Source organism: Camelus dromedarius, chromosome 17 (genome assembly GCF_036321535.1).
Source record: "Camelus dromedarius isolate mCamDro1 chromosome 17, mCamDro1.pat, whole genome shotgun sequence".
Classification (NCBI taxonomy): domain Eukaryota; kingdom Metazoa; phylum Chordata; class Mammalia; order Artiodactyla; family Camelidae; genus Camelus; species Camelus dromedarius.
In genome coordinates, this window is record NC_087452.1 from 16,940,294 (window position 1) to 16,958,613 (window position 18,320).

General features: G+C 45.2%; 1 protein-coding gene across 13 annotated transcripts in view; it reads left to right on the top strand.

Annotated features, from left to right (window-relative positions):
- FOXP1 (forkhead box P1) overlaps nucleotides 1–18,320 on the top strand; it is a 549,781-nt gene that overhangs the window by 506,774 nt on the left and 24,687 nt on the right. For all 13 annotated transcript variants that reach the window (XM_031471119.2, XM_064496312.1, XM_031471116.2 and 10 more), the window contains one exon: nucleotides 12,382–12,465. In XM_031471119.2, the coding sequence (XP_031326979.1) occupies nucleotides 12,382–12,465 (84 nt within the window). The remainder of the gene's footprint in view (nucleotides 1–12,381; nucleotides 12,466–18,320) is intronic.

Genomic DNA, 18,320 nt, shown 5'->3' on the forward strand with positions numbered 1-18,320 from the left:
AGGACCTGCTGTTGTCCTGTTCTGTTCTGTTCTTTTTTTTTTAAATTTTATTTATTTATTTTATTTTATTTTATTTTATTGTATCTTTCTTCCTTTTACTCTTTGGGAAGGTTCGGCTGCAGTTCACTCTGGGGAACTGCAGCTTGGATGTTGCAAAGTTGTGTGTATCTGTGTGTGCTGCCAGCTCTCAGCTGTCCCCCTCCAGCTTTTCCATCACTCTCTCTCTCTCTCCCTCGCCCGCTTCACCGCCCTTCTCTCTTCTCCCCTTGGCTTGTCTGGTTTTCTGTTGTTGCTTTAAGCCCCCTCCGTTGTGTTATAAACCCGGAGGGAGGAAGACAAGCTGGGGAGGGAGATGGGGATTGAATGAATGTAAATGGAGAGCGAGCGAGCGTGAGTGTGCGCGAGTTCGGGCCACCCATCACACATGCAAGCCTGCTCTCCAAACTTAAAGTAGAAACTCTATGTGGATTTATGCCTCATTTTTTTAATGTCTCCTTTCTGTCCATCACTGAGAACAATTGTAAGTTCACTGCACACATTTTAAATATGCACACAGACACGTCCACACATTATCCAGACACATACTCAGGTGCATCTAATGTGTATCGTGTCTGTATCTGTGGGTCTGTCTAATCTGTCTGTGCACATATATATAATCTGGTATTTGGAAGTCCACTGGGCCACATGGAATGTATTTTGCGAGTACAGAAAATGAACCTCTGCACATTTTCCTGTGGCTCACAGTTGTGAGGGATGGGGGAGCGTTTGAAATGTGGGTTTCACTCCCTGAAGTCACTTGTTGATGAACCACCATATTTTTAACAGTAATTCCCTCCTTGGTATAATTAACAGAAAATTAGTTTCTAAAAGTAAAAATTGGGTCAGAAAGGGAGATTATGAAAATGTACAATGGCAGAAGCCTGACCCGCCAAACCCCATTTATGCAGCCGAGTTCCCAAATGCTCTGGAGTGCCTGGTGACTCACTGGCTTCTTCCTCGGGCGGGTTTAGTGTAGGCAAGAGGTTAGCCGACTAGGGGAAATTAAAACAATGTTGTACATTATATTGTTACCAGCCATCGGAAAGCCTATTTTGTATGCAAGACAGCAATGCCGAGATATATGGAGAGCCCTAGGCTAAGTACAGAAGATAATTACATTTGGAATTTTACTGAGTTAAGTCATTTACAGCTTCAAATAGTTGCAGAGAAAAATCAGCCAAAACACACTTAAACTTTTTGTGGTGACTTTCCAGGATAGGAAGGATTTTTTAAAATTAGTTACCATCTTCTATGACAAATTAATTTTTTTTTAGTCAGAATATCTCAAAAGTTGTTTGCTTTCAGTAGTTAATATTTTTCCATTCAGACTACAGATACGAACTTATTAGGACAGTGGGATATTTATACAAGCGAGGGGCGCATCATAAAATTCCATAATTGTTACGTAAGTCTTCGGAAACTTTTTTAAATTTAGCATGTTTATTGGGAAGGAAAAAAGGAGTGTATTTATCTCACCCCCCTTCCCCGAGTTCACTTGTGATTGAAACATAGTAAGCCCTTGAAGATTTGGATTTAACAGAACCAGCTATGTGACTATTGCTACCTGCCTTTATATGTATCGGCGGTGGTGTTTATAAAGTGATCCGTGTTCCTGCATTTGTTTGTTTAATTGATAAAATTAAATTCTTAATGATCAGCTAGAATAAATTGTTTACCAGAGCTGTCATGGTTCACCTAGGTTGGCATTCCAGCCTGCAGATTTGAGTGTGGGGCCCATGTTAATTACTAGAAACTGGTGATTTTATCCAATACTCCTTGCTCTGCCCAAGAAGCGGGCAAGAGACAAAGAGAAGTTAGACTCTTAGGATGTCAGGTGTATGTCTCTTGGAGCTTGACTGTTGTGATTTGGTGGCTGTGGCCTGGGAGTGGAACAAACCGGTACGATGATGCTTTGATTATTTGTGGATTTCATTCATTCATAGGTTTGTTTCCCTTCATCCCTCGGTTCTGCATCAAACCAAAGGCAGGGTTTTCAGTTTTTGATAGGTATTGAAGATGAGCTTCTGGCCAGAAGTTACAATGTGGTAGTTACCTGGGATGCTCCTAATAATGTTTTTGCCAGCAAGTTTGCTTTAATGGACGAAGGGAGGGCTAATTCTGAAGAGTCAGCTTCCAAGCTTGAGAAAGTAGGAATGATGACACAATGCTTGTTGAGAGCCAGGGTTGGCAAACTACAGACCCTGGGCCGAATCCCACCAGTGAAGAAAGGTTTTTGCATTTTAAATAGTTGGGGTGGGGGTGGGGGTAAGAATCTAAAGAGTAAATTATATGAAATTCATATTGCAGTGTCCGTGTGTAAGGTTCTGTTGGAACAGGGTCATGCCCATTCATTTACGCCTCGTCTCTGTCTGCTTTTGCTCTACCACAGAGAAGTTGAGTAATTGCAACTCAACTTATGGCCTGCAGAGCTGAAAATATTGACTATGTGTCTGGCCCTTACAGAAGTTGTTTCCCAGGCAGTCCCTGGTCTAGAGGATGAGAAGGAAACAATTTGCATCCCATCATTAGTTCCCCTCGGTTCCCGGCTTCCTAACAGACTGCTGGCCCCTCATCACTTCCTTCTTGGCCTTGGTGTATGAAACCAGCCTCATTCAGGTTCCCCTAGTAGCAGCTTCACATTTGAGTTCTTGCTGATACTTGGGGGCATGGAAAGCTGGCTGAGGGATATTCACTCATCCGCCCATTTATCAGCTCATGCATTTAGCGAACATTACCCGGAGCCTGTAACACAGCAAGAACCTTGTTGGGGGTCACCAGGGAGGATAAGAGTGAGCGAAATGTGTGTCCTGGTGCTTTCATGCTAGAAAACGAATAGCCTATAAATAAATAACTCTCCGCTGGCACTGTCCATTCACGGGGTAGCGGTAGCGGACACTCACGGGCTCTTGGAAACATGCTGAAAAGAGACTTTCAACGTGAGATAAGGGCCAAACCCAAACAGACCGTACCCATTATTATTATTTAATCAGGCGCAATGCACAAGAAAATGTCAGCAGGTTTTAGTGGTTATAGAAGCCGTGCCCTATGATAGACTTAAGAGAACCTTCCTCAAGGGTTAGATGGAGGGTCTTTGGGTTGCAGATCTGGCCTGTTTGGGAGAGTTTGGGGCAAAGGACAGTGATGCTCACAGCTGGGCTCGTCTGAGGCCCCCCCAGCTCTAATGTTCAGCGATTCCATGTTTGTGCGGCCCGTTTGCCGGTTCATGCACCCAGGTCTGGAAATGCACTATTTAACCGACTTCCCTCCTAGCCCCTGTCCCCCCAGAGCCTGAGGGCTTGTGGGGACCAGGTCCGTGCAGCGGTAGGTGTTCTCGAGCTTCAGCAGCCTTCCTGTCTTGTGTCCCGTTGGCCTCGCTCCTATCACCCTGCTCCCCCATCCTCTCTACAGCAGACCCCACGCGGAGGGGACACCCTGTGCATGACTGACCCAAGGGCTGCTCCTCTGTCCCTTGAAGAGGGCATTTCCCTGTCCAGGAAATACCTGGCCCTCCGAGTATCTCAGAGGATATTAAAGAATTACCATTTACTAACTTGAATTTGAAAAACGTCTGCACCACTTAGCACTCCAGGAAAGAGCAGTCAGGGCCTGAGCATGTTCCCCAGGGGTGATCACCGTGCTAGAGCAGGGGGAGAAATGCCCCCTCGACCAGCCAGACTCTCTCTGCAGAGCAGTACTTGGGCGTCTGGTATCTTCATCTGGGAGAGGTCACATGTGCACCCCCACTGTAAAAACAAACCCAGTACGCTCAAATTGTATCTTCAAAATAGATCAACAGAGGTTCATTATGTCTACCCTGGAGAATCATTGTGAAAGAATTCCACCAGGGGATGCAGGAGGACAGAGTAGACCAGACGTGACCAAAGCCAGTAACAGCCATTGGAGTATTATCCTGTGTACCTTTCTAGCCCCCAAATCTAAGCCCTGAGAACCTCGACTCTGACCTCGAACTGAGGGCCCTGGTGTATCTCACCTCCCTAAAGAATTAGATGCAATTTAAAAAAAAAAAATCACCATTGTTGGCCTTAGGGGATAGTGGCTAGAGATGTTTGCCTTCATGGTGCTGTCTGTCCAGTGGTACCAGGGAACCAAATGGAAACGCCTTTAAGATTCTGATGGTGAGAATTCAAGTGACCAGGCAGAAATCAAGATGATGGGGGAGAGGCTGGCTTAGACCTGTCTATTCAGCCTTGTGGGTGTGATGCTTCTGTGTTGGTTTTTTTTTTTTTTTTTTTTTTGGAAGATAACAAAATATATAATGCACGTTTTCTTAGCAGTGGACTCCTTATGTAGAGCTTAACAGAGAAAGGTTGGTTAGTTCAGTTGTCACGGTACACCCTGTTACTGGGCTCACAGAGAGAAGGAGGGTCAGAAAGACACCTTACTGGGCATTTGGAACCTTTTTGATATTTCTAACTGCATTTCATTATTACAAAGGCAGCTGTAATTTTTTGATACTGATCAAAGGACTAGACGAGGACCAACCCCAACTGGTACCAGGAAACCAAGCATTGTGAACTCCAAGAAATGATATGAGCTCCTACATGGTACACTTAGGGATCTAATGTGAAGACAGATTGGACACCAAAGAAATCATTTGGGTCCAGGACAGGGAATGCCGTTTTTGAGGTCAGGGAGTGTATTTTAAGATTTCATATATTAGATGTTTTCTTGACAGAGTCCTCTAGGTAATATGCAGTAATGGAAATGACTTAGAGTTGGAGGGGGAAAAATTCCCACAGTCGGTATGCATGGTCTTGAATAGTGACGTGTGCAGCTCCCTCCTCCACAGGACAGGGACAGAGGGGCGGAGACACGGGAGCTGGAAATATGTTGAGAGTGAGAATTCCTTCCCCCACCCCAGATGCCAGGGTCAGAATTGCAAGGAAGCACGAGAAGCTTCCTTGAGAGTTGCCTGCTGGATTTAAATTCGTGTTAATTCAGTTATCTGGGTTCACTCAGGTGGGAGATGCTAATAAGCTCTCGCAACCGCTGAGCTGTGGATGAGAAAACACAGAAGGTATCTCAGTGGCTGGGCCAAAATTCCATTTTGGAAAAAGGGAAAAGCATCCAGTTTAACAGACAACAGGAGAAAAGTCTTCTGATGCACTTACCTGTCTTAGCTATTCATGGTGTAGATATAGTTTTCTGGATACATGTATCGGTTTTACTCTGTTCTGTGACCCTGCTGAGCCATCAGCGCATCCTCTTGGGTGTATGCAGATGGGTTTTGAATGGAAGGAAAAAGAAGCCTTGGCAAGTCAGCATTTTCATCACGTCCATGATTCAGCGTGTGTCTGGGGACAGGGCTCAGGACAGGCTTCCTACAACCCCTCAGCCTGGAGACCCTTTCAAGTAAATATTGAAACCAGCCAAGGGGAAAAGGAGCCACCAGACTGATGGGGATGACCTGCCTGGCCCCAGGCAGCGGGGTGGGGGTGGAGGGACGTGTACCTTTTATTCATTAGTAATTTGATTCCATGCAAGCACTGTTGACCAAGCACTGGGTGCATTCCAAGCACCGGAAACATGAGTGAGGCAGTCCCTTCTGTCCTTTAGCGTGTAACCTGATGGGGGGGGGGGGTGGGACAGCACACCAGGCAGAGTTTATAAGGAATGGGGGGAGACGGTAAGGAGTTGTCAAGGGAATGAGCTCCTGGCAAGGACATTCCAGGCCCAGGGAGCCACTTGAGGCTGTGCCTAGATTACAGGGGGAGGGAGGAGGAGAGTGGGGGAATATGGCGTTCTTTGTAAATTCATCCATCTCTTCAACAAGATGTGACGGTGACCAGCCATCGCAGTTTGCTTGCCTGGGACACATGGATTCCTGGGACTTGGGATTTCCTGTGACAAAAGTAGGCTGGTCCTAAAAAAAAAAAAAAAAAAAAAAAAAAAAAAAAAGTGGGCTAGTCCTGGGCAAACTGGGTTGAGTTGGTCACCCTAAGGATCCGTTTGAATCCAGCAGCCATAGAGAGATCTGTGGAAGGCCCATACTCTGCTGGTAACGGTGTCATAAGGGAGCTCAAAAACCACCAGAAAGGATGTTTGTTGAGCCCCTGCTGTACTGCCAAGGCTCTGCCCTAATGTTGTGCCTTCAGTTTCATTGACTCCTCTCAGAGAGTAGATTCCACCTATTTTGTCCATCCAAAGAGTCATTTTTTAAAGGAAGAATCTTAACATTTGGAAATTAGGATGTGTCTTGCTTTTAATGAACATGTTTAATGTAATATATCTTGTTCCTTGAGAAGGTGTTACTAAATGGATGGTGAGCTTAATGATGGTCTCGTTAGAGTCAGAGAAGTAATTGCTACCTTCCCCCTTTATAGATGAGGAAATTGAGGTCTAGAAGATCTAATTCATGTGTTGAAAGCTAACGGTAAATGATGGGCAGCCCTTGGGATTCTGGTCCAGCCTTTGTGAACTACCCCCCCCCCCAATGCCCAGTGCCAGTGCTGTAGGGCATTTTACCCTGGAGTCACCATGGCCTTGTTAGCGGGGAGGACATTTTCCTCTGTCCTTCTGGGTTCTTCTGGCTGGTGTAAGAATTAAGCTGACATGAGAAAGATGAACAGGAGAAAATCAGACCAAAGTGTAGTAACACGTTTACACAGGTGAAACCCAGGAAAACCGAGGAGTCACTTATCAGAATGGCCAAAACCCTCACCTTAAATACCATCTTCAGCTAAAGACAGAAGAGGATGTTGGGGGCAATGGTTTGGGACCTCAAAGGGACAGAAAACAATTCACATGGAGATGGAAAAGTAAATGTTAGGTAAATAAATGTTTGCCAGGGTGTGCAAAGACAATGGGACACAGAGTGGACTCCGATCTCTGGGCCTCGCAGTGTTTCCTATCCCCCGCACCTAGCCCGTGTTCTCTGCAGATGTCACTGGTGATCGCTTTGTTCCCACAGGCCCTCAGAATTCTTTTAGGAAGTTAGGAGGAAGGTCAGAGTTTCCAACTGAATCTTTCGGGCCTTGGGAGTTTTCAGCTTGAAATAAGTTTTCAGCTTGAAATAATCTGCATTGCAAAGAGACATTTGGGGTAGCGAGTGTTGCTCCCCTCCAGCCCCACGAGGTTCTTTACGTATATCCAGGCATTGCAGATCCAGAGTTTTAAAGTTTGGCTCATGAAGCCACATTCTTCTCTGTCTCGTGGAGGTTTTCCCTGAACCATCCCGGCAGCAGTGGGGCCAGGCTGGAGCTCAGGGATGCTGAGATGACCCTGAAGTTTTCCAGATTCCTCTACCGCAGGCACCGTAAGCTCTAAGAAAATGTCAGCAGGTAGAAAAGTGCACAGGTTGCAATAGCAGAGGGGAGATTGGAAGCCGAACACAGATGCATTACTGTAGGAACTGTACATGTGATTACTCTACCATTAGCGGTGCTATTTGTAATCACACCAAACTTCCTGGACTTTGGCAAATATATTCATCTGTAATGGGCCCCCCTTTGGACCTTTCTCACCCCCTCCAAAGCAGTACTGAGGACAGTTCCTCACAGCGGGGGCCTTGCAGAGCGTCATGACGCTCTCTAAATGAGCACAGAGCATGATGGGGAAGAAAGAGTCCTAACAGGATCACAGCTTCACGTGGCCAAGGCTTCGGGACTGGGGCCAAGAAAAACGAGGGAGGGTCTGCATTTCTCACTTCCACATCCCCCTTTTGAAAACCAACACACTTATTTGTCATAATTTAAAATCCTGCTTTACGCTGGGAGCATTAGAATTCCTAGACTGTGACAGAGTATTCGTGTGTGTCTGCTTTACATGTCAAGAGAGTCTTTAATAATGACACATGAGGAATGTTGAGATGGTGACAGAGTACAATAAAAGTTGGGAAGTTCTTGGGCTGGGGTGAAATGAGCCATAGGTTGCCTCCCACCTGAGAGCTTTCTTGGCCTTCAAGAAGTCTTTTGTAAGTTCTCAGCAGTTCCTGCTTCTGAAGGCCTGTGAATGAGCACCATTTGAGAGAGTGACTTGAAAATAACTATTTGGCAAATGCTCAGTTTGGTAGGACAGTTTCATTTCTCCTCCTGTCTTGTTTTTGTTTGTTTGGTTTTTTCCCTCTTGTGTTCCTTCTTTTAATCGTATGCACTTAAGAGACTGTGTAATGAGATGCATTCTGCCTGAGTGAGCTCTGTTTAGACCATCATTGTACACGAAACGGCTGAGGAAATCTAGGCAGCCACTGTGGAAGGCATACTCGGCCCCTGGAAGAGAGTAGTGTCCCCCAGATGTACCTCATTAACCTTGGACACTTGGGGTCTTTATTAGAACCACCTATTCCCGCCTCCCTCCCTTGGAGTATTGGGCTTAGCGAGTGTGGGTGAGACCCCAGTCTGTCACATTAGGGATCGTCACTGTCTCCGAATAATCCAGACTTGCCTCGTCATAAACCGGGTGCCTGCTAACACTGCACGTCCCACCCGTCCCGTGGAGGTTCTGCGTACGGAGTTCAGCTGGCAGGGGGATGCGCCGGGGGGCAGGCAAAGATCTGGGTTTTCAGGTAGTGTCCCAGGTGGTACTTAGGGTCACGCTAGCATGGAAAAGTCAAACCAGCCATCACATAACCAGGTTCTAGAGTTACTATTGCTCCTTCCTAGCTCGCTGACCGCAGGTAAGTTCACCCCGTGAGCCTCAGTTTCCCCAGTTATAAAACACGACACCAGGCCTAGGGGACTTGAAACAGCCACAAGAGCCAGCACCACTTGGCTTCTGTGAACTCGAGTGAGTGACTTGGCCCCTTCTTCTCCTCTGTCCTCAATTTTTTTCCACATCAAATTTCCTCCACTTACTTCAGAAGAATTTTTTTTTCTCTCACAAGTGAGGACCGCCAAATTGGGCTTAAAATGGTTAGTCCTCCTGACAACCTAGAAGATGATTGTGTTAAATGAACCCCAAACCACATTCCCATGTCTCTGCTAAAAGAATGAGCTTAATCTCCTGAGTTTTCATCTTTGAAGATGGTGAATGGGGCTCCTTGCCTTCGGCGCTTATCAGCGAGTCTGGAGCGATACCCTATTCTGGGCTTCCCCAGTGCAGACCATCTGAAACCTTATTTGAAGCCATGGGCAATAGAAAAGGGGACGACCTATGTCAGCCGAGGGGAGAAAAAGCATTTGCCTGGGATGAGGGACAGAGACAGTGAGAAGCGAAGAAATCAATCCATGGGAAATGGGTTTCATCTTTCTGTGTTGAAAATATAAAAATCCTCTCCCCAGTTAGCGCAGCTGCAGACTCCATCAAACCTCTATTTTGTTGATCCCAATTCCAAACATCTACTCAGCCAGTAGAAGTCTAGGTAGACTAGCCTGATTTAACTCCTTTTTCTTAAAAAAAAAAAAAGCATTTTTTTTGAGCATTCATGAAGCACTCGATTCTATGCTAAGCTTGTTATGTGCAAGAATTTATTTAATCCTCAAAAGAACCCTTTAAAGTTTGGAGATGATTATTCCATATTTAGAAGGAGAAATGAAATACTTTAAAACGTTACATAATGTGCTCGGAGTCTCAGAGCCAGGATTCGAATCCAGTGCAGTTTGATTGTCGTGTTCTCGTCCTTTTTAACCCATTTTTGACTCTGCTGTCATTCTTGACTTGGTGACAGGCAGCTCCCCTTAATGTGGGGTCTGTTTTCAGTGCTTTTATGCCAGCTGCTCCTCCTGTACCCCCAGGAAAGCTTGGAGCCAGCCATTCTCTTCTGATATCACAACATAAGAAAAGTGTTTAAATTTGTTAGCCAAATGTTTAGTTGACCTTTGGACTGAATTTCTTATCCGCCTTTTCTTGGCTTGTCATGGGATCCAGTGGGTGAGGGAATGCTGAAGTATACTTGCTAATATTAAATGTTTGTATTCTCATATTGTGATAATGAAAGGAGGCCATGAAAATTGATGGGGATGGTGAGCTCATGGAATGATGGCATAAACAGTAATAAACAATCTGAACGTGTTTTGAAGGACCAGTGAATATTATAAATGCAAGACAGCCACTGTAGAGAGAGGACGTGGTTTCAATGGGTGTGACTTTCTAGTCATTTTGCATTAAAAAAATAAAAAAACCCAGAGAATGAATTTGGTGGATTTTTTTTCTTCAGTTGTTACATCAGTTTGTGTTAGAGCTGTTATTGATGATAAAAAAAATCCAAAACTCTTCCGAGAATGTATATTACCCGTAGTTTGCAGTAATAAACAAAAAGAAAAATTTGGATTTTTGCCTCTCTCTGTAACGTTGCCCACCTTGTATAGGAAAGCAGAGCTGAGGTTGAGGGAAGAGAAGGAATCTGGATAATTCTTACAGTGGAGGTTGAAGTCTAAGTGATAGTTTCATGGAAAAATAAAAAAAAATGCCCTGTGGCAGTAAACCACCAGGGTGACGGGCGTGACCGTGTATACGGATTCCAGGTGGGCGCCGTTATTACCTTTGACCAGTGAGAGGTCAGCCTGGCAGACACGTGGGTGGAACAGACAGGTGATGGTTTCTTTTGGTGCTGGGAATGTAGATTTCCTTCCGCTTGGTCTTTGTAATTGCTACATCAACAGTGTTTACCCCCAAATTAAGTCACAATTAATATTCATCAGACTCTTCAGTAAATATCACCTCTCACCCTTTAATGTATAATGTTCAGTACAACAGACAACTTCTTATTTTTAAAAAGCATGCCATATATGACTTCATTCCTTTTGCCCCAGGAGAATTTTAAAACAAAACTTTTGTTATTTTTTGAAAATTTCAGAATGTTTTAGTTGTAACATTGAAAAACCTAGAACACTTACATAAAAAACAAATAACTGTAGAAAAATGGCCTTGCGAACATTTTAATTGTTCTAACTGAGCCACTTTGGAAAACGGAATTCCTTTAGCATTATGTGTTCAGAGCATCTTCGAGTCTGGCTGTTCAGTAACTTAGTAAAGAACAGAGGATGAATAACATAAAGTGGCTCCTAATATGGTATCATTTTCATTTCCTGTTTGTTGAAAGATACATGCTAACACTGTAAGGCTTTTTTTTCTTTCTTTCTTTCTTCTTAATTTATTCCTCCCTGAACCACAAGGGAATAAAAAGAAAAAAAAATCAAATGTGATATGGCTGGAGACTGGGTCATCCAATTAGGGGAAGCTGAAGGCGTTTTCTTTCTTGTTTTTGTACACTTTCCCTCTTCTCTGAAGCACCCCTCTCCCTTAAAAAACACCCCTTATTTTAAAATGAATCTTGATTTTGGGGGGGCGTAATTTTAGACTTTGAAAAATTCACGCTGTAAACTGACTATACTTCAGTTTAAAAAATGAATTGATATTTAAAAGATTTGACAATAACTGTGTGACAATGAAAGAATGAGTCCCTCCCCAGTTCTAAGGCATTATTTTGGACAAAGAGTCTATGAAAGTACTGAGCTAAGGGTTTTCTTCCATCTCTCCCTCCCCCACCTCCTTCCTTTCCTCTCTTTCTCTCCTGCGTTTTCTCAGAATTCCACAGTTGTTAACTTAACTACCTGTATCTTTGGGGGATACACTTCCTACTTCTTTGCAGAGGTAATTATTATTTGTCCCTTATGCCCAACTATCTTGAACTATCAAAGATCCCACTGTGTCTGAAACAGTCCAAGGCAAGCATGATGAAAGTAGTATGTAATAAGTCGTGTCTGAGTGCCTGCTGTGTACCTCCAGTTAGAAACTTGTGCGCCTTCAGAAAATAATGTTCTCTAGAATGAGGAGACTGAATTTTTTGTTAAGACTCGCACATAGTAGGTGCTCACATAGAATAAATTGATGAGTAAGCTGCTTTTCCATTCACTTGAAAATGGGACCTTGTCAACCCTCAAGGCTCGGTGCCTGCCCAGCTCCACACTGCTTGCCAGCACTGTCTTAAGCTATGCCTACCTGTTAAGAAAGGTGAAGCTCGATTTGCGTAAGTGTATCTCTGTGTCTGGGAGTTTTTCCACGACCGCAACAGATGAAGCGATGGGTTGTAGCTCCCTGGCCCCTTTCCCTGTGGCTTCGCCACGAATTGGGCTGGTTAACAGGCATGAGTCACGTTTTTGTCTCCTAGCCGTCTGTGTCACATGGGGCTCCTTGGTGCCCGCAGGTCTGGGACTGCCCAGTCAAAGGCTGTAATGCATCTTGTGTTGAGAAATCACACACTGACACCTCCAGTTACCTGGAGCTTGGCGGTGGTCACGTAGCTTTCAAAACGACTAAGCAGTGGTGCAGATTTTGTCATGTGCCGGGGGCCAGAGGGTAATTTGGAATATGTATCATTGTGGATGTGAAAATAGTCATGCATCTGTATTCAAAGAAGTAAACGCAGCATTTTCTCCCTCTCAGCTTGCAAAAGACAAAGAGCGCCTGCAAGCCATGATGACCCACCTGCACGTGAAGTCTACCGAACCCAAAACCGCCCCGCAGCCCGTAAGTACTGAGCGACCCGAGGGGAGAGCCCTCCAGTGTTTCTTCTCTGCTGCCCCACCCCAAGCATCAGAAGGAGGATCACCTAGTCTGGCAGCTTTGAGTACTGAAAGACTCAAGTTCCCTCGGGTTCTGGTTCCCTCTCACGAAGAGGGCAGCCGGCGGGGCACTTAGGGAGGTAGATACGGGGTGACTCAGGCATGGTCCTTGGCCACGAGGCTCAACAGTCAGCTCTTCTTTGGACCGATGACTGACGCAGTGCCAAGGTACTGAAATATATTATGAAAGCTCAGTGCAAGGGTGGGGGGAAAAAGAGAAAACACAACCTTTGTGATTGCTCAGTGGTGGAAACACAGAGGGGAGACAGGCAGACCAAGAATGCAGGGGAAAACTCACGTCAGCCCGGGTTAGCCAGGGGTCTGAGTGGGTCTGAGGAAAGGAGTGAGGGCTGGCTCCGTCCAGCCTCACTGTCACTGAGGAAAGGAAGAGGAAACACCCTGTCAGAAGCTAGAACTATGGAGAACACCTAATGGTTACTGAAGACTTTGAAGCGGAAATCACTCTGGCGCAGTGAGGAGACCAGACGTGGTGCACTGAAATTACATTTCACTTTCAGGAATCTCTTATTTCCTGCCATGTTCCCTCTCACTTGACCTTGAAGAGAGTTGTCACAACACAGATCTAAGTTAACAGCAAAGCGAAAGGATGGTGTCTGAACCCCGTATCCTGCTGGGGCCTTGTTATAAATTGATCGGTTGAACAGTGGTATTTCTCATACACTTACATTTCACCCGATTATTCCAAATGGAGAGAGTGCTTTGCTTCTTGATTTTTAAGATTTGTAAAATTTAAAGGTACACTGCCTTTATTTGATTTGGCTCGAAGTCAGTGTGAAAATTAATTGAGCGTTGACAATCTATAGTTAGTACCAGCAATTTTAATCAATATGCAATGATGCAGCATAATGGCAAAGTATTGGTTTATCTGTTTTGACTGATTTTTTTCTATAAATAAAGCAAACATACACCCATATATGTATGATTTATGGCGAGAGAAATAAAACGGAGTCAGACTATTAACCCAGCAAATATGGTAGCCTGCCAAAATGCAATTGGCAGACAAAATTAATGTCTGAAACAGAACACATTACTGAGATATAGGACATAAAATCATTAAACACTTTGCGCATCCGTTTTTACTAGGAAAGAGCCCTTAGTTTCCATGCGTGTTGCAGTGAATGGCTGGAGGACCCAGTGTGTGGGCTACCCGAAAGAAAGGGGGCGAAGGGCCATCCGGTGTCGTGGGGCCAGTCGTCTGCTGTGCTTTTCGGTGCTGTTCTCATCAAGTGCTGCTTTTAAGGGATAGTGTGAACCCAGCTGAGCAAATTGATAAGATCCTGACGTGATCCCACTGAGTTCTCCAGTGGGCACAGCAGATTGCTGAGCGAACTGATGGTCTGAACTGATGTTCAATTCTGATGTTGTCTCTCTGGAAGTCTGAGCTGGTTGGTGAGGGAGATGTTTTCTCCCAGGATGGAGGGTTTGCATCTTTAAACCTAGCAACCAGGGAGAGAACGAGATTATCGCCTCCTTCATGGATTACAAACAGTGAGATGAGATTAGGTGTTAAATGTGAAGAGCAGGAAAATGTTTGGACTCAGTCCTCTAGGAATGGACTCACTTAGGATCGTGGGGCTCCCTGGGAAGAGGAGGGATAAAAGCAGAGAAGCAATCGCAGAACCTGCCACGGGTCACCCAGCGCATGGTGGGGCTGGGTGTTGCAGGGAGCGCCACGTGCAGAAACCTCCTTGGACCACAAAAAGGCCCTTGGGCATCTCCATGAGGACCCGTGTTAAGCAGCCAATAAACAGGGAAAAGGAGTCGTGGGGGAGATGCACAGGGAAGGAAGGTTTGTCTTGATTAGTATTTTAAAAAAAATGTTTTACATGCTAGAAAATTATAACTTTGAAGGGGACCTCCTACTAAATTTATTTTTAACTGCTCTATTGAAAATTCCCTAGCACTAGTCAACATTATCTCTGAGTAGCTCAGCACAGTGTTTCTTTATTAAAAGAAATAGGCACGAATATTTTTGACTGAAAAATTAATAGCTTTTGAATTCATACACAGCGGGTTTTCTTTTGCAAAGAAGTCCAATATCGCCGCGCAGCTCTTCTATAACCATTTATTTGGAGTCCAAGTCAAACCTTTGACAGCTAGAGCAGTGCTACAAGCCAATATAAAGAACTCCAAGATGTAAACCAACAATAGGCCGTCTGTGTGAGGTTTGCCATTGTCAAATACATAGATTGTTTGGATTAGTTTATGTAAATGTACTGTTGTATTACCCTTTGAGGGGAAAAAAAAAAGATCACATTTGTGTATGAAAAGTGGCTCCCTTCACAGGCAGCATTATAAATTCCTTATCCTTTAACTTACATGTAAGAAGTAAAAATTGGTGCCTGACAAGCAGATATTGTGTGACACTCTGTTGCCAGAGAGAAGCTGCCTTCTTTTCACTGATGGGAAAATAGAAAATTTTATTAGAGATACCATCTTATAAATCAGGAATTATTAAAATACGTATAGGTGAGGCATTGGAAAATTAATTATAAGGCAGACGTGTAGTGTTTCGCATAGATTTTTACTTCCTTGCCAAAAAAGGGAGCGGGCGCACACACGTGGAGCAAGCCCGTGAGTCTTTCAGCTTGAGGGGTATGGAGTGACCTGTCGATCGCTTCGAAGGTACAGAATACCCCCTTTTTGCCTGTGATTAATTCATTCCCCCTGGAAGAGGAGAAGGCTCAGTGAAGGTTCAAATGTGCATCCTCTGGAACCTTTGGCTTGCGAGCTGCGGTCTGAGGGACTCCAATCTAACCCTAGATGGGGACTTTCATGTTAGAGTCTTGCCAGGAAGTTTATGAAGTGTTTTTTCTTTTTTTTCCATTTCTGTTTAAAAGGAACTTCGTGTTTATTTTAAAATCCTTAGTCACTAAGTGATAGAATGCTGTGCTGTAAACGTTGCTTTTCACTGAATGCCATTTGGGTGGTAAGTGTCATTTGTTGTCTCAGTCATCCAGCCAGTTCCCATTTCACTGCATCGAAGCAACTGCCAAAACCTTCTTGGATTGTTCTTACATCAGCTCATGGGCGTGTTTGCTGGATCCTGTGTGGCGCTCGTGTCCACGTTCAGAGAGTTAGAGGGTGTGCTCGTCTCGGGACAGCCCCGAGCCCTTAGACATGCATCTGAGCCCAGTCCCCACTGGGGAGTGTGTAGGTGCCCTGAATGGGGGGGGGGGGGGGTCACAGTCCTCCTGTGGCTCCGCTGTGGTCGCTGGTCTCTCCCCCTGCTTGCTTTCAAATGTTTTCAGCTGAAAAGTCTCCTTTTCATAATTATACCCAGGACTCAGACTGCAAGGCTGTTTTTGGAAGGGAATTCCTGAGTTTGAAGTAAAGCTACTGTGACAACGAATATTTACTAAATGTGCTACGTGAAAACATAGGGTAGTAAAACAGGAGAGACCCGTCCCTGCCACTGAGGGTGGCTGCAGCCTCATGGGACAAACTCAGAAAGATGCACTCCCGTGTTCACTGCGTGGATCGTGCCGTGAGTGAGCAGAGCGCTGCCCTGGAGGGCGGGGTAGAGGACAGCTTCTGGGAGAAGTGCCATCTAAGATGGAACCTAAAAGGTGAACAGGGAGAAACGGAAAGAAGTCAGCTCCAGGACTCTTTCCTTCCGGTGTGAGCAGATGCGTGTGTCTGGGGGTCTCTGAGAAAGGCGTGTGATGAAGACCGCTGTGGGGGCAGGCAGGGGTGGCCAGCAGCAGCTCAAATAAGCTTTTTCGTTTTCATGATCTGATTTTATTTTTAAGCTTTTAATTTTGTAAGGCTGAGCCCTGCTGAGGACAGCTGACCGGAGTGTGTTCATTGCTGTACCCCCGTGCAGCCTGCAGCTCTGCCCCAGACTTCTAGGTTCTCGCCGTGGGGGACACAGAGGGCAGAGCCAGTGCCGGGCGTTCAGCATGGCCAAAGGTGTTGCTTTTTTTTTTTTTTTTTTTTTTTTGAGTTTTAAAAGATGCTTCTCTTTTCCACGAGCAGAAAGAAGAGAAGCACGAGCGGAAAAAATCAGGCCGTCGTAAAGTTTCCTAATGAGAAAGATACTCTTTTGTTCTACACTCTGTAATGTTCTCAGGGTAAAGGCCCCAGTGGGTCGCTTAGGGGTGAACGTCTCCGTGCTGACTCCGGGGAGAGTTTCCTGAATTATTTCCTCGCAGGGAGGCCTCACTCAGAGGATAAAGCGATCACCACCACCACCACAAGCCTGCCTGTATTAATCCTTCATGAAGTTGTTACAGATTTTGGTAAAGGGCGTTTCCCTCTCATGATGTCGGGAAAAGACCATCAATTGTATGTTATAATCCCAAGGGCAGGAGAGGTGCTCTCTGCTCCAGGGTGTCCTGACCCAGCAGAGCACAGCTCCCGATCGTGGAGGATCCGCATTCCTGCAGACATGGTGGGCAGGTAATTGCAGTGTAGGTAGCATATCCTTTATGAAACTGTTATAAAACAGAGGAACTTGGCTTTATGAAGTGAAATGCAGTATGAGAGGTTCCTTTTTACGCATTCTTTTTTCCTCCAACCGTAGCAATTAGGACTGCTTGGAAATAGTTTTTAGCTCCTGTAAAAACAGTGTCCCCCCCCCCCCCCCCTCTGAAAAAGGGGGTCTTTTCACTGTTAAGCAAATGGCTGATCCTTTGGGCTGTTTGCTGCAGCCTGGCTTTTGAGTCAGAGAAATACTATTCGGCTGTCGTAGAAAGAGATTCACAAGTCTCCCCCTCACAAGCTAGGTTTATATTGTTTCTCATGAAGTCCCCCATCCCCTGGACCTCTGTCAGTGACAACCAGCTTCCCAGTCACTGTCCTCCACCTGCAGCGACCCTAAGACAGAAGCAGGACCAGGCAGAGAGAGTGGTCCCCAATGCCATCGCTGTCCGTCCTCCACCATCTAGTAATGTCCCTCCAGCCTCAGGAAGGCCCTCTCTGAACACGAGTGAGTCATGTCTAGGATTGATCCGCTCAGGCCAGTAAAACCCAGGGCAGAAAAACGAGTTCCGTGAGTCTGAAAGTCCCTGCTAAGTGGCTGGGTCCCTGAGTGTTTGGGTTTCAGGTTTGCCTTTTGTTTCAGACTCTGTTTTCATGTGAGGCCAGAGCACAAACAAAAATAAAAATGAGTTCTTATGGGAATGCTTACGACAGGTCTGTTTCTGTCCGGGGTTTACATCAGTGGTTTGTTTATTTTTGAAAAATGAGAGTGACTCATAATCTTGAAGAGAGAGAGAGGAGGTTACTGTTGAAAAACTCAAGATTGGTCTTTCAAAAAGGGGGCTCAGCAGAGTTACCGGGCAGCTGAGAGAGGTCCCGTTGTGTGGATGGGTAAGATTTCCACGACAGCCCCTCTGGAACTGAACTGGGAGAAGAGGCAATGGTTGGGAGTGCCCATAAGTTGGAGGGGGGAACAAAAAAAAAACCCTGCGGCAGCTTTAAGTGACATAAGAATTTAGCTTTTGGCCGGAGTTTCAAAGAGATTATCTTCGCTGAAATCATCACATGATGGAAACTTGCCATGTAGAAAATATCAGAGTTACTAACTTTTCTAAACATAGCAACTTCTGTTTAAACAGAAAATGAACACAATAAGAAAAATAGGAAAAGAAACCCTCCCAGTCCAGTCCCTTCCTGCTCCGTGCCCCAGAAAAAGTTACCTTTTCCAACCTTCGCTGCGATCAGAAACACGAGGGGGCCTGTGCTTTCCTTTCTAATTGATGATGATATTAAGATTTCATAGTTTACAATTAAGAT